Here is a 16413-nt window from a genome sequence, read left to right as displayed (position 1 = left end):
CTCAGGGGAGTTGTAGTTCGACATCTGGAGAGCACCATGTTGGATATCCCTGCAGTGCACGTATGGTGTCACACAGAGTGTATCTGGGCCATTTCATAATAAGGCACACATCTGTGGGTTGTGGGGAAATGTGGCCCTTTTTAAAAAAAGAAGGCTGTTCTCACTGTATGAAGGCCTCAACTGCTCTCTGCTCCTTCCAGATGGAATGATTATCAGAGGGAACACTCTAGGACTTCTGTTCATTATTAGCAGCACTGCTTCAGCCAATTGCTCCTGGGGCAATGTCTGAGCTGCTGCAAAAATAGGATACATAGTGGTAAGATAACTCACGAATGGTTGCTTTCGAGGGGTAATATTTGCATCTCGTCTGTCCTCCAAAGGTGATCAGGGTGGCTCATATCAGATGGTCTATCCGGGTTGCGGCTTAGCTTAAGAAACTGAATTGCACTGGGTGACTTCAGACCGCTCTCGTGTCCCACAGTTCTGTTACAGAAACCAGCCAAATATCCCACACTTTAAGCTAAATTTTAAAACCGCGCCAAATCTTTCACAGTAGGCACATAGAGAGGGATCTGCAGCTGTTATAACTGATGTCTCTGATGGCTCTGGAAATTGACCAGTCTAAACTTACCTTTTAACACGAGTGGGTGGGGAATAGTAGGATACCTAAGGAATTGCTGACATTACTGAAAAGGAATTGGTATGGCATACCAGCAGTTTGTCAAACGCACCATTCTGCTATTCATGCAGTTTGCATGCTGTAATCGCAGATGGGCAGATTTTCACCGACTGCAACCCAAAGTAAACCTTGTAGAGGCTATTTGGAGGGGAAGGCGCTCTTTGTTCAGATGGTATAGACAAGTTTCTCGGGGGAAAGTTGGCAAGAGTCAGCCACAGAGCTTGTGTTGATTTTCCTTTCTTTTGCTTTGCTTCCTTTTCTTCTTTTGTTATTTGTGAAAGCCCTATAGATTCCGAGTCACTTCCTCACTCCGCGTTCATTATTGTTTTACCCGCTTTGATATGTCAACTGTAAGAGAGATTAAACAGAAGCATGGAAAAGATGTCTAGCTTTCTCCAACACACTTAGTTTACCTGTCGCCTGCTGGTATGGATGCCTATGTTTCCATTCTCTGCTTGTTCTCCTTGAACCTCCTAACTCTTGCAATCTGTCCCCTGTTCTTTCTGCCTGTTCTGCTTACTGCTACCACCCACCAAGCACGCCCATCAGCCAGGTGTCTACAAACTCAGTTGCCTGGATTGCTCAGTTGGCTAGAGCATGGTGCTGATAATACCAAGGTTGCAAGTTCAGTCCCTGTATGGGACAGCTGCATATTCCTGCATTGCAGGGGATTGGACTTAGATGGTCCTTAAGATCTCTTCCAACTCTGAAATTCTGTGATTGCATTTTGCTGAAGACACACACCCCTACCTGCAAGACTGCTGTTCTTATGTTGCGGTTGGATCTAAGAGGCAGCTGAGCATGAAAGGGGAGCATGGAGGACCTCAGAAAGGGGCATTCCTGAGCTCTGAGAGCAAAATATGTTCAGTTTTTTTTATTAAACTATTAAATTAGGAATTCTTGAACACTGGGTTTTTGGCTTGGACATTGTTTGTCAGATTTAATTAACCACTTTGGGGGACTTTCAATTAAAAGACCGAGTCACTTAAGTTTGTGGTGATTGTAACACCCCGCTGAAAACTTGTCAATGACTTTTAATACGGCTTTCACAAAGTGTTGGCTTTCAACGTGGTTTGAAGTCGTAGTTCAGTTATGAATCCGAAGGGATAGCTCGGGGCAAATCCACTGGCACTGATCCACCAAGTTAAACCATGACACTCACTCCCACAGGAGGCAGCGATGGTCTCAGCAACTTGGAGGGCTTTAAAGGACAAATTCATGGAGCATAAGGTTATCAATGGCTACTTGCCACGATGGCTATGCTCAGCCTCCATTGTCAGATACAGTGATGCTTCCGAACACCAGTTTCTGGAAACCACAGGAGGAGAACTGTGCTCTTGAGGTCAGGTCCTGCTTGCCATCCCACTGGCATCTGGGTGAGAACAGGATGTTGGGCTGGATGGGCTATTGGCCTGATCCAGGAAACCATTCTTCTGTTCCTATCTTCAGAACAATGCATGGGGAAGTGTCACTCATACAGTAGTAAGGACCTGTCAGTGTCGTTCCAAAGCTGCAGATTTTAAAACAGCTGCATTGCTTTCCAGCGTGTTTCTGGGCCAAATTCAAAGTGTTAACACTGGTGTTTAAAAGCCTAGATTAGAAGGGGGTTGTATGCTGAAGACATACCTCCTTGCCTTGGCCTATAATTTATTTTGGACTATTTTTAAAGCTGTAATTAATACTCTGTTGAAGGGCAGGTGCTAATAATAATAATCTACAAATAATTTTCTAAACTGTGTTTTCTCCTTAGTAATGAATCACCAGCACCAACCGCAAATGACACCCAGTACAACTATATCCCAGCAGAACCACCCTACCCCAAACCCTCAAGCCGCCTTATTGAACATGCCGAATGCCTTGACTTCCCAACAGCAGCAGCAACAGAAGCTGAGGCTTCAGCGGATCCAGATGGAACGAGAGAGGATTCGCATGCGCCAGGAGGAACTCATGCGTCAGGTATTGCTATGTTTTTAGGCAAACCCTGTTAGTGCTGTTGGACCTTTGGAAGATTAAAGAGGTCCTGGTTTGGGTGTTCACTCCTTCACACAGTGAGGGAGCATGCATACTTGTTCCTAGCTTCTCCAAATGGCGGATGAACAGACTCAGAGGAAGGGAGGGGGCAAGATGTATATGGGGCACTAATATTCCCATGTGCTTTGCTCCTATTGGTAGCTAGTGCCCACATGACCATCACATGGAGAGCTTCCCTATGACAAAGGCTACAAATACTCCCAAGGGCTAGTTCTTAAGTCTGTTTCAGCAGTTTGCGGCCAGCTGTGAAACTGATGTCATTTTGCATTTACAGATATCTTAGACTTAATGTCATTAGCAATTATACACTGCCTGGAGACTTTCCTCATCATGTACGTGTTGCACAACTTTGGACTTCACTTATGATATAAGATTTGGCTTTTATAATGCCTCACATCTGGTGCTTCATTTATATGGCTTTAAGGAATTACTACTACTACTACTACTACCACTATTAACTAAACTCGTATATAGCCCTATATCCACAGGTCCTAGGGCGGTTCACAAGATAAAATCACAACATAAAAACACAAAATACACAATCAAAGGAAGAAAGCATTCTGAACCATTGCAAATGATGCTTTTCACAAACTGGGGAGTATCTCCCTTTAGAAGATACTGTGTTTTCCCCAAATATTAATCCGTTTCCCTAGATAACACACTTAACCACTTATTCCAAGGAGCAATGTGGGTAGGAATTAAATATAGTCCAGTTTTATGAAGGCAATTTCGGCATTCAGTGCAAGTTTTCTGCATATGTTCTTCAGTGCTTTATTTCCCTGCAGTTCCACAGGTCCATTTCTAAGAATGAATGGATGCCAACTGTAAATACACAGTATTAGATAAGCTTGGCAGTTTCAAAGTTTTTAGCTTTGCTTACTAAATACAAGCAAAATAATAAACGTAAGAATTTAGATCGCTCTCTAGGGCAAGGGTGAAGATCTACAGCTTCCAACAACCAGCTAGCATGCCCAGTGCCTAACGATGATTGCAGTTCAGTAACATCTGGAGGGCCAAGCCAAATTATCCTATTTGCATAGGCAAAACATTCTGGAAAATTTTTCCGATTCATTTTTTTTTAAATTGAAAACCCACATTTCTGCCTGCCCCAACAGCATACGCAGTTAAGCGAAGTTACAAACACATCACACCAAGTCCCCATGGTGATCTGTCTACACTTAAAAAAACCCCAGCTTAGGTTGCTATTCTGTGCTCATTTTCTTAGGAGCTCATCCTAATGAACTCGACAGGGTTTATTTCCGGGTAAATATGCATTGGATTGGGATGCAAAAGATCTAAAATGGGGGTGGGACTGGAATTCTCCTGCCTACAGTGTCCTTTTGCCTTTGGGATTTCTGCCTTAACCCCCTTTGGCTATTCCAGGGTAACATTTGTTTATACTGTATTTAGTAAGGCGGTATCGAATTTCTTGGCAGCAAACAGAGGTATGGTTTCTATTTGTGCAGCGACACCAGTTGGCATGTCGCTTCTGGCGGGTTATTAACGCTCCGTCAGATGTACCAAGGATACCACTGACCCTATCAGGACATATCAAAGCGTGTGCTGCAAAATCCCCTCCCCCCTCCCCCGCACAGCCCCATCTTTTTTGCTTTTGAAATAACTAGCCAAAGATATATGTAGCTGTTTATGTCAAATCTCCCTCATCGGAAAGCTGTGTCCATTCAAAGACCAATAATAGTAAAATGAAATATAAAAATGGATTCCGTTTTATCTTCATTGACATGAATGCAAGCTGGCGGCGTTAGGTTCTTCTGTAGGCAGTTATCCTAATGGAGCGGCTTTCTCAGTCTTTTTGTTGCTGTTGAGAAGTTAATTGCCCCTGATCAGTTTACACTGAGCCTCTCTTACATTTTGATATAAACGTCTTCTTTGTTTATGAAATTATGCACAAGGTGGCAAAAAGGATGCAGGGCATAGTCTCTAACCGGGTACCCTTCATATCAGCGTTTGAAATTCTCCAGGCGCATTTTGTTCCTGGCTTCCGGCCACTTGCGACCAAGTGAAGATACCTGGGCACCAGGATGGCCCCAGACGTCTCCACCATCTGGAGGAGCATGCCTGGGGATCCTTGGGTCTTGACTGTTTTCACACGCTAGCAACGCATCCTGTAGAAGTCCATCCATTATATTTTATCTGCACAATCAGAATGAATTTCAGGAACCAAAAAGTCGTACCTTGGAAGTCGAACGGAATCTGTTCCGGGAGTCTGTTTGACTTCCAAAACATTTGGGAACCAAGGCACGGCTTCCAATTGTCGCAACGAACGTTCGGGTTCCAAAGAACATTCACAAACCGGAACAGTTGCAGCGTTCAGGAGCTGAAACGCTCGTCTTGCAAGGCATTCGAGTTCCAAGGCACGACTATAATGAAAAATACAACTTTGGAGCCATCTAGCCCCAAATGGCAAGTTTTGGTTGCTGTAACCATGGTTTATGGAGCATACGGCTTGCCCCAGAGAACACTGGGAACTGCTGTTTATGCCTCCCAGAGCCACAGTTTCCAGTGCACTGAACAAGCTACAGTTCCCAGGATGCTTTGGGGGAAGCTGTGTGCTTTAAATGCATGGCACGGATGTGACTTCGGAAGCCTTAGATTATTGGCTTGGCAAGACTGCTTCCTGTAACCCAGCATTGTGTTTTCTTGTTACTCCCTGGTCTGTGCCACGTTCAGTCACTTGTTGGACCCTGAAAAATCCTTAGCCGAGCCGTGCAAGGCAAGTCACTTGGTCTTGGGAGGACGGAGCTGTTCAAACCTTACGAGCTCTGCCATGTCGCAGTTGTGCGTGCTAATTTTAATGAGGAGCAGATATTTATTTTTTGCCCCCGCCAGCAGCTTTAAAAAAAGAAATTGTGGTGCAATCCTTGGCCCGCAGCCTTTAATCAGCAGGAACTTTTATGAACTTCCTGTCTGCAGTCTGGGCGGTACTGATGGTCGACTCAAGGTAGCAGACCCCACCCAACTGCCCGAATCCTTTACTGTTGCCTTTTCTTTTCATAGAATCATAGTATTATGCAACCCATTTAAGGGGAGGAAAAATGATGTGTGTTGGGGGGCGGGTGGGCTGGCTGCTAGGCGACTGAAAGGGGGGGGGGAAGGGTTTGGGTGAAAGGGAGTGGAATTATTTCTCCTCCAGTACCGAGTCCCCAACTTGACAGCAGCTGCTGTTGCCTGGCTATCTTACAGCAGGCTTGCTCTGCAGAAATTTCCGACTCGGCAGCTGCCCTGCCTGGAAGGATACGCCCAGCAGCTCTCTGGAGCTGATGGGGTTTCTCCTTCCCCATATCCTGCTTCAGTTTTAGAAGGTTGGGACGATGTTTGATCACTAATCACTTAATTGTTAAACTATGGAATTTGTTTCTACCGAAGAGCAGTGACAGCCCCCAACTTGGATGGCATTAAAAGAGGATCGCACAAATTCACAGAGGGAAAGGGATGTCTGCTAGCCACAGTGGCTATGGACTACCTCCCCTGTCGGAGACAGTATGCCTTGGAATGCCTTCTGGCTGGGAGTAACAAGTTGGTAGGGCACTGCTGTGCTCAGGTCTTGTTTGCAGGGTTGCCATAGGCATTTGGTTGGCCACTGTGAGAACAGGATGTTGGGACTAGGTGGCCCACTGACCTGACCTCTCGGGCTCTTCTTATGTGTTCAAGTAGCGTTTCCCAAACTTGGGTCTCCGCTGTTTTTTGGACTAATAATAATAATTTATTATTTATACCCCGCCCATCTGGCTGGGTTTCCCCAGCCACTCTGGGCGGCTTCCAACAAAACACTAAAATACAATTCCCATCATCCCTGACCACTGGTCCTGCTAGCTAAGGGTGATGGGAGTTGTAGTCCAAAAACAAGTTTGGGAAACCCTGTCAGCTAAAGAGGTTTGGTGAGCTGAGAGAGCTGCCTTAGTTTCGTCAGTTAGCATGTGATTCATATTTCATGTGCACAGTTGTAACTTAATTTGATTTCTGCGCTCCCCCTGCCTGTTTCAGAAATGAACAGTGTCATCCCATGAACGTCTACCCTGAATTTTAAGACTTCCTTTATTCCATGGGGTTTACTCCCTAGTAAGTACATTGAGGACAGCAGCCAATATGATCTAAAATGGGCAAACGGGCTTCAAACAGTTTCCTTGATGAAGCTCGCAATGGGAAGAGCGTCTGCTTCCTTTGCATGCCAAAGATCTCAGGTGTGATTCCCAGAATGCCCCCTGCTTGAAGCCCTGGAGAGTCCCTGCCAACCAGTGTGGACAATACTGAGCTCGAGGGACCAATGGTCTGGCTGAGTATAAGGCAGTTTCCTATGTTCCTAGATCGTCTTCTCACCATGCAGTCCTAAGTCTGGAGTAAATCAGAAGTATGGCTTAACCACCCAGCCAAAACCCATCAGGGTTTCTAATATTAAATGACTTTCCCCCTCCCATTAGGAGCAACGGGAGGGAAATCTGAGGGAGACATTCAGATCAGCTCCTCAGCTGGTATAATTTTCGCCCCAGTTCAGTGGTGGTAATGGTGGGGTGTTGCTGGACCATAAATATTTTGCATCCTTTGGCTCCAATCAGTTTCCCAATACTACCCTGACAATCCACACCACCACCACTTTCATCTGTACAGCTATCGCAGCTCCAATGTTGGCTGGGTCAGAGCATCAAATATTTTTGTAGTAGCAGGCAAGGGGGAATCTGGTATCCAGTCTCTCTTTCTCTGGCATCAAAGATCTGGTTTATCTTAGGGCTCCCGAGACCCTGTCCAGGGACTGTAGGATTGCAGCATAAGAATGGTTTGCAGTTAAAGCACATACCCTCTCAAAAAAGAATCCTGGGGACTGTAGTTTACTTCATAACAGAGCAGCAGTTCCCAGCACCCCATGCAAACTACACCTCCCAGCATTCTTTGGGGTAAGCCATTTGCTATAAATATGTGCTGAATGAGTTTCAAATGTAGGATGTGGGTGTGACTTAGAGTGCTGCACTACAGAACAGGGGAATTTGAGGAATACAAATGCCAGGGGAGGTGGGGTGTAATCTGGATATTTTTTGTTGTTGCCCTCCATCAGAGGACCGGGTGAGACGGAAGTACAGTGAGGAGCAGCATGAAACCAGACTCTTCCCGCATTCTCAAAGGGGCAATTCAGCGGCTGGCGCATCTGCAGCTATTTCTGCAGGGAAAGGTTCCAGGAAATGTGGCTGGAGATTTCCAGAATCATTTTGCACAGAGTAAATTATGCCAGGGAAGGGCTGTAGCTCAGGGGTAGAGCATCTTGTCTTGCAAGCAGAAGGTCCCAGGTTCAATCCCTGGCATCTTCAGACAGGGTTGGGAGAGAATCCTGCATGAAAACCTGGAGAACTGCTGCCAGTCAGTGTAGTAAAGCTAAAGGGACCCCTGACCATTAGGTCCAGTTGTGACCGACTCTGGGGTTGCGATGCTCATCTCGCTTTATTGGCCGAGGGAGCTGGCGTACATCTTCCGGGTCATGTGGCCAGCATGACTAAGCTGCTTCTGGCGAACCAGAGCAGCACATGGAAACGCTGTTTACCTTCCCGCCAGAGTGGTACCTATTTATCTACTTGCACTTGACGTGCTTTCGAACTGCTAGGTTGGCAGGAGCAGGGACCGAGCAATGGGAGCTCACCCCTGTCACGGGGATTTGAACCGCCTACCTTCTGATCGGCAAGGCCTAGGCTCTGTGGTTTAACCCACAGCGCCACCCACGTCTCTGCCAGTGTAGACAATACTAAACTACATGGCCCAATGGTCTAACTCAGTATAAGGCACCTGTTCCTTCTCTCTCTCTCTCTCTCTCTCTCTCTGTGTGTGTGTGTGTGTCTAAAGAAATAGTTGTGTGTGTGTGTGTAGAGACAGTGAACATTTGAGCATGCTGCAGCAACATCACACAGCTGCCTTGATCTCCCCTTTCTCTTTTTTTCCTGACTCCTCTCCCCTTTGCTTTCTGGAAGATGGTTGTACTCACAGCACCACCACCAAAGAAAACAGACTGCAACGGCTGCCAAAGGTCATTTTTTTAAAAAAAGAAAGAAAGAAAAGAAGGTGTCAATGATTGAGCATGTCATGATTGGCCTGCAGGAGGGACTCCTTTTGCCAGATGACTTGCTGCTCTCCCAGAAGTGTCATGTCTGGTTCTGTGTGCTCACAGACCTGTCATCCGCTTGACACTGCCGTAGCAGACCTGAAACACCCCTCATTAAAGTCTTCTTTTGCTGCAAAGCAGGAGTGAAGAAGGCTTTTCACCTGAGGGACACATTCCCTTCCAGAATAGTAGGTGGGACACATTCCTGCGGTGCAAAAGAGGGTAGAGGAATGAATTTGAGTTCTACCTTCTGTACAGTAGGCTAGTTTCTTCTCTCTCTCTCTCTCAATCTCTCTCTCTCCTGAATCAGACTTCAGGTGAACAGTCCACACAGGCAGAGAAACACTCTTGAAGGCTTGAGGTTTTCCCATACGTGCTGTAAACTCTGGTGTTGACTAGCCCTACCACGAGGCAGAGTGAGGCCTTGCATTTAAAGGAGCATCGTACCACCACAACTTCCCCCAAAGAATCCTGGGGTCTCCTAACAACTCCTTAACAAACGCCACTCTGTGACTGGGAATTTCGAAGTCTGGTCACTTGAATCCTAGTCTAACTCACCCTTCTCCCAACAAGATGCTTTGGACTACAACTCCCACAATCCCTCGCTGTTGGTTGCGTTTGCTCAGGCTGATGGGAGTTGTAGTCCAGCAACCTCTGGAATGACAAAAGTTGCCCTGTGGCCAGAGTTCTTCGACCGTGGCTCCCCAGATGTTGCTGGACTCTGACCCCCACCAGCATCAGCCTGCATAGCCAGCGGATGATGAAAGGTAGTCCAACAACATCTGGAGGCAGAAGATTGAAGGATGCTACTATAGGCAAGGCTTTTGGCCTAGTTCAAGAGTGCCACAAAGCTTCCACTGCTTGTATTACAGAAGGTACCTGAGCTTTATAGCCACGGGGGTGGGCAACCTGTGGCCCATGACCTAATTCCATGTGGGCAGTTGAGGAGGGGGGAAAGGTTAGCAGAAGGGGGCTGCCCTGCCCTATTTTCTCCTCTGCCCCCACCCATCTCCGGCATGTGCCCACCCCCTGAAACATCACCGCCTGAGAGAATGCGGCCACTGGCAGGGAAAACGGTTTCCCACCCTTACTTTAAATGGGGAGCACGTAATAAGGAAGTCTGCCAGCTGAAATTTAGGTGGCAGCCTTTGAACATCATTGTGTGAAGCAGCCCCAGGCAAGCAGACTAGCCTTGCCAGCGATGCAAGCGAGTAACCCAGCCCTACACCACATTCCACGTGTTCAGTTGCAAATTATTTGTGTGTTCTCCAATTTTGCAAATCTGCGCAACGGAGGCAACAGCCCTGCTCATAGATCCTAGGCCACAGCTTCCCCAAGAGCTGAGAAGAGCAAAGGAAGGGAAAATCAATGTGTGTGTTGGGGGTGGCGGGGAGAGGCATTGGCTGGCTTCACGGTTTTTCCCACATTGCGATTTTTGCATAGTGCGTGCACACACACACACACACACCATGATTTGCAATATATTGCCAGGTCAAAAAATATGAAACCGATACAGTGGTGCCCCGCAAGACGAAATTAATTTGTTCCGCAATTTTTGCCGTCTAACGAATTTTTCTTCTTGCGAAGCACGGTTTAAACGGTTTAACAAAGTCGCAAGACGTTTTCGTCTTGCGAAGCAAGCCCATAGGGGAATTCGTCTTGCGAGGCAAATCGCGAATGAAAAAACCTTTCGTCTAGCGAGTTTTTTGTCTTGCGAGGCATTCGTCTTGTGGGGCACCACTGTATCATGATATGGACTTCAAACCGGTTTGGATGTTGTTGTTTAGTCGTGTCCGACTCTTTGTGACCCCATAGACCAGAGCACGCCAGGCACTCCTGTCTTCCACTGCCTCCCACAGTTTGGTCAAACTCATGCTGGTAGCTTCAAGAACACTGTCCAACCATCTCATCCTCTGTCATCCCCTTCTCCTTGTGCCCTCCATCTTTCCCAACATCAGGGTCTTTTCCAGGGAGTCAAGGCTTCTCATGAGGTGGCCAAAGTATTGGAGCCTCAGTTTCAGGATCTGCCCTTCCAGTGAGCACTCAGGGCTGGTTTCCTTCAGAATGGAGAGGTTTGATCTTCTTGCAGTCCATGGGACTCTCAAGAGTCTCCTCCAGCACCAGAATTCAAAAGCAGATATATCACCTAGTGCCCTTCCATTAAAACACAAGCACTTATTGACATACATTAAGTGATTTTGGTGAAAGCATGAAAACGACAGGTTTCTCTGAGGTCTCAAAGGCACAGTTTGAATTTAGCAATCCGAGAGGAGGGTGCCAGATGTACCGCGTCAGCATCCCAAACTAGGTTTGGTTCCCATTTGCATTCCAGAAGCAGCGTCATTAGATTTCCAGGGTGAGAGGTAATTAAATCTGCCCGGCTGGACAACAGGAAATAGCCAGTGATATTATATTTCATATACATACTGTGATACTTACTGCCACTTAGGTGTAGTACACACAGCAGGTTTGAGCAAATGTGAGCCGTCTGATATTCCTTTGTGCTGGGAGAAAAGAAGGGGGAAGCGGGTTTTAATTGTTTGATAGTTACCTTGTCCTGAAGTGGCAAAGAGCTTGAATGTAAAGGTACAGAGACACATGCAACGCCCCCCACCCCATGGCAGGTTTTGTGTTATTTCATGACTGTTGCTGCTGTTAGTCAACGGGTGCAAGTGTAAGATTATATATGGAGTGAAGCAATAACAAGTATTCAATTGCCCACATTCCCATCATACATTCACAGGGAACTCTGGGAATTGTTGCCCTGTGAGTTTATGCAGGAGAAATTCCCAGTGGATTATGCCCACAGACATACTTGCAGACCTGTAAACTTAGAATTGCAATGTGCTATATTTTTTAACTTTTCTTTTTTTTTTTTGCTACAATCAGTATGCAATCAGTTGTGTAGATGACTCTCAAGAGAAATAGGGATTCTCTGCTCTTTCCTATTACAGTGGTGCCTTGGGTTACATACGCTGCAGGTTACATATGCTTCAGGTTACAGACTCCGCTAACCCAGAAATATTACCTCAGGTTAAGAACTTTGCTTCAGGATGAGAACAGAAATCGTGCTGCTGCTGCGCAGCGGCAGCAGGAGGCCCCATTAGCTAAAGTGGTGCTTCAGGTTAAGAACAGTTTCAGGTTAAGAACGGACCTCCAGAACGAATTAAGTACTTAACCTGAGGTACCACTGTAATAGAAGTTCCTTTTGTATTTTTCCTTAGGGAATACAAGCACAAATGGGAACACACCCTGTGTCATCATCTTTTCCCCCACTTGGTGTCACTGTCACACTACAAAAAACAACAACAACACAGACATTCCTGGCATTCTCTCATGTACTTCCTGTATAGAAGTTTTGCATCCTTACTTCCTCCTTAGTCAGTTATTATATTCCGAATAAAGGAAAGGAAACAAGGTGTGCTACTGCACATTAACTGTAGGTCATCCTGGCACAAATTGTACCCACTTGCTAGTTCCTGGGTATGAGCGGCAAACTCCATGTATTGAATCAATTGATGCATGCATGCTGTCTAAACTTTCGTATCATGGGCTTCCTGCATTGTCTTACATCACTGCAAATCAGAAGTCGCTCCAGGAAATAATGATGCACCTACTGAGATCAGTATGTGGACATTTTTTAATGGCTTCTTTGGGACTGCCTGCTGAGAAGCTTATGTCTGTGTTAGTGAAATTCTGTAATGTAATGAATCACCTCTTTCCCCAACCCCTCTGCCTTCCTTTTCTAGTCTGTGAAATAACGGAGGTTATTTGTTTCCAGCAAAAGGGGCCAGGGTTTGGAAAAAGAAACTGGGCAGATCCAGCAATCCTAACCTCATTTTGTTGCTGCGTGTTTGTTTGTTGTTATTAATTTGATATATTACCCGCCTTTTGCCACACCGTCCCAGGGAAGGTCACAACAATTTAAAATGCAACATTAAACACAGTTTATGTGGGAGTAAGGCCCATTGAATTCCGTGGGCCCATTAAATTCAGTTAAGATCGCCGCTTAAAATATTTGCAACGCCTTGTAACATTTGTGATCTGCAGGCTGTTAGTAAGTCACGGCAATTTTGTGTCTATGCATGTGTATGCCTTGTACACTTGAGTGGTCGTTCCCAAACTCCCCCTGTCCCCACAGATCACTTGGAACATTTCTAATGGACCACTTACTGATTTTTTTTTTGCTTGTTGTAGCAATTGCAAGGCGCATTGCTAGATCCTGTGTGATTTTAAATGGTGCTTTTGCAGACAATGCCGCTGAACACCTGAAAGAAGTTTGTGGACCACTGGTGATCCACAGACCACCTGCGCTAGAGCTAAGATGCCTTGGTTCCTGACTTAGACATTTTATCATCTAGAGGTTGGAGATGTGGGGCAAGCCGAACCCTACAGAATTCTACGGCACATGTGTGTCTGCCTGCGGTTTTTAAATTTTTTTGTTTAAAGACATGCACAAAATGTCTCCCCAAAGCAAACCAGACCAGGCTGCAGGAAATAGGCACCATCCCTGGTAAATAGGGATGGATGGGGCATACGTGGGACTCGTACCTCTAGAAACCTGTTTTCCAGGCCCCCCCGGCCCCAGCACTGACAGTTATGTATTCGTTTTCTACTTTAGGAAGCTGATTTGTACAGACAACTTCCCATGGAGTCTGAGAACATGGCTCCAGTTCAGACTGCTGTGAGCACACCTCCTAACATGACACAAGACATGAGGTCTGTTACAAATAATGGGTCGGATCCCTTCCTGAACAGGCAAGTACACTGTTTGCTCACAAACATTTTTTTTTTATATTCTGCAGTGTAGGCCGCATTTGAAATTCTCATACCTGCTAAGGCATGTGATTTCTAAACAAAGGCATTTAGCTTTTTGGGTTGTAGACTGAGACAGAAGCCACCAGCTTTGCTTGTAAGATGCAAACCCTTTAATAAAGCAGGTGTTTGATCCTTCTGATCCAGTTCCCACGCCACATTAAGCCATAGTTAAAAGCAAACCATGGTTTAATGTGGCAGTGCAGTGTGCTCGTGCTCAGTGCTGAAAAGTTCCCGCTCTAATCCTTCCCCGCTCCTGTTGCAGCCACGCCACTGAGAAGCAAGCCAGAGTCCGGCTTGTGTCACGACATTCAAACCTGGGTTTGTGGTCTGTTCTTCTCCAAACAAATCACAAGCAGTAACTAAGGTTTGTTCTTGGCTTAGTACTTAAGGTTTGTTTGGAAATATACAAACTATGAGCTGCCGTTTTGGCATCACAAGATGCCAGGCTGACATTTTCCCCAGCAGCAAGGGAGGAGTGTGCGGGATCTTTTCAGCAGCGTCTACAACCATGCTGCACATTTACAATAAACCATAGTTTAGTTTTAACTATGGTTGAACGTTACGTACAAACCAGGCCTCTATGACCAATTCTGATCTTACTGTATATGACTCGCACCTTATAAATGTATATCAGACGAAAACTGGCCAAAGATCCTTGTGATCTGGGTACATTCCAGTGTGGCAGGACAGGACTGGTATCCGTTCTGACGACAACTTTGGTGTAACTGGGGAGCATGTACATCGTATTAAGAACCTTGGCTGGTCCTAATAAGCTTGCTGGGAACTTTGCTTTAGCAGACCAACATGGCAGACCAACAGTTGGCATCATTTTGTATTTGTGGAGGTGTGATTCCCTAGCATGGAAATCATTGCTATTGACTCCCAGTTAAAGTACTGGGTGTGACATTCCCCCCCCCCCCCAAAAAAAAAATCCTTTGCTGCTGCCAAGAGGAGAATGGCTGGGAACAGATTTGGTTATTTGCAAATCACCATGCACTTCTGCTTGCAATGCCTACCTATTTGGTGCATAAGCTTTCTCCCAAGAATCTGGCTATTGATGAATTTGGAATTCTTGGCAAAGAGTGGGGTGGAGGAGGGGTCAGATGGGAAGGAGGGAGCCTGGCCAGAGCAATTGGGACAGTGCAGGTATGGAGAGGGAGCTGTACAATGCACAGAGTACAGTATATGAATATATGAAGCTTCCTTATGCCAGGTCAGGATATACGTCCATCTGGCCCAGAATGGCCTACTGCAGAGATGGGGCTCTCCCGTGGCACTCCAGACATTGTTGGGCTGCCTCTCCCATCATCCCTGACCTTTGACTGTGCTGGCAAAGGCTGATGAGAGCTGGGAACGAGAGAGATTTCAGGGATCCGACCTGGAACCTTTTGCATGCAAAGCACCGAGTTACGACCCTTCTCCTTAACGCATACTTACAGTAGCTCCTTTTGGCTTCTGAGCTCTCGCCACGTTCTGCCCACCTGCCTAAACCACAGGAGTTAGAAGCTTTGCTTTTATCGCCCTATTCTGCACTAGGTAGCAGATTTTAGGCTGGTAAGCTGGAACCCACAAACAAATGGGAGTACATTCAGGCCTATCTAGGGCATTCAGGCCTAGCTGCAGGCTGTCCTTCCCTAAAGCCATTCTGGTGACATATATCTGATGAGCGCATCCTTGACTGAGGTTTCTTCATGTTCCGATTCATAGTGGGCCATACCATTCCAGGGAGCAGAGCACAGACAGTGGCCTAGGCTTAGGATGTTACAGCATACCAACTACACCTGAAGACTACCTCAGCAATGTAGATGAGATGGACACAGGTAGGAATGAGAAGCATTTTGATGTTTTGGGGAAAAAATATACTTCTTAGCAACGCCCTAAGAGATCCGCTTGACTGTCAATGTTACTTTTGCATTTGCGCAGAGCACATGCTTTTGTGTGGGCACAAGAAGAGTGGGGTTCTGGGGTTCAAACTTTCCTATACATTATTGGGGGGGGGAGGTAGGGAGGCCCTTAATAAAACCCACAAGTGTCCCTCCTTGACTCCCTCCAGTTTTAACCAAACCATAGCTCCCTACACCCTTCTAAAACTGAGTGCAAAGGGGCCCATTGCAAAGGTGAAGGAACCCTATTCTGACCCCACCTGTAATTCGAGCTATCAGTCCTTCCATTAACCCCTTGGCATGGGTGGGGCTGGCACTGGCGTCACAGGAGTGCAGAACAGGTAGTCTGCACATGATCAGAGGTGCTCTCTTCTCCAGCTGGTCGTTTACATGAGAGAACCTGATTCCATGTTCAGCAAGAACTTCTGAAACAGATTTGAGGGTTTGCCTCTGGAAGGTATTTTCCGGCCTACTAGAAATCAAAAGTTGTGATGGTCTTACGGAAATGTGATCCCCGACGGGTCTTCACAGATACCGACACAGGGAAACCTCTGTCCTGTAACTACATTTGGTGTTTGTGAGAAGTGAAGTGTGGTTTTGCCATCCAAGCACTGATTAGGGTGTGAGCTATATTGTTTTGAAAGTTGAGCCCTGCCAAATATTTCATCATCATCATCATTATTATTATTATTATTATTATTATTATTATTATTATTATTACATTGCCACTCCACCTTTTCTCCAAAGAGCTCAAGGTTCTCCCCCTCCCCATTTTATCCTCACAACAACCCTGTGAGGTCGGCTGAGCTACATGAGCACCCTGTGAGCTTCATGGCTGAGTGGGGATTTGAGCAGAGGTCTCCCAGGTCGAACACTGTGACCACTAAGCCACACTAAAGTAC

The 16413-nt window shown here is 46.2% G+C and overlaps 1 protein-coding gene and 1 long non-coding RNA gene across 2 annotated transcripts in view; one reads left to right on the top strand and one right to left on the bottom strand.

Moving 5' to 3' along the window:
- The window catches only part of WWTR1 (WW domain containing transcription regulator 1), a 95073-nt gene that overhangs the window by 72049 nt on the left and 6611 nt on the right, over window positions 1-16413 (top strand). The window contains exons 3-5 of the mRNA XM_083504464.1: window positions 2430-2635; window positions 13432-13568; window positions 15336-15448. Coding sequence (XP_083360590.1) covers window positions 2430-2635; window positions 13432-13568; window positions 15336-15448 — 456 coding nt within the window. The remainder of the gene's footprint in view (window positions 1-2429; window positions 2636-13431; window positions 13569-15335; window positions 15449-16413) is intronic.
- LOC310707537 lies at window positions 8725-13412 on the bottom strand. Its single transcript, XR_014526555.1, has 2 exons — window positions 11246-13412; window positions 8725-9015 (listed from the first exon to the last, which is right to left on the bottom strand). It is a non-coding gene; the product is annotated as an uncharacterized lncRNA (long non-coding RNA).

Source organism: Podarcis liolepis (assembly GCF_965112155.1).
Source record: "Podarcis liolepis genome assembly, chromosome: 5".
NCBI lineage: Eukaryota > Metazoa > Chordata > Lepidosauria > Squamata > Lacertidae > Podarcis > Podarcis liolepis.
Note: the sequence above shows the minus strand (reverse complement) of the source record. Positions and strands in the feature narration are given on the sequence as shown.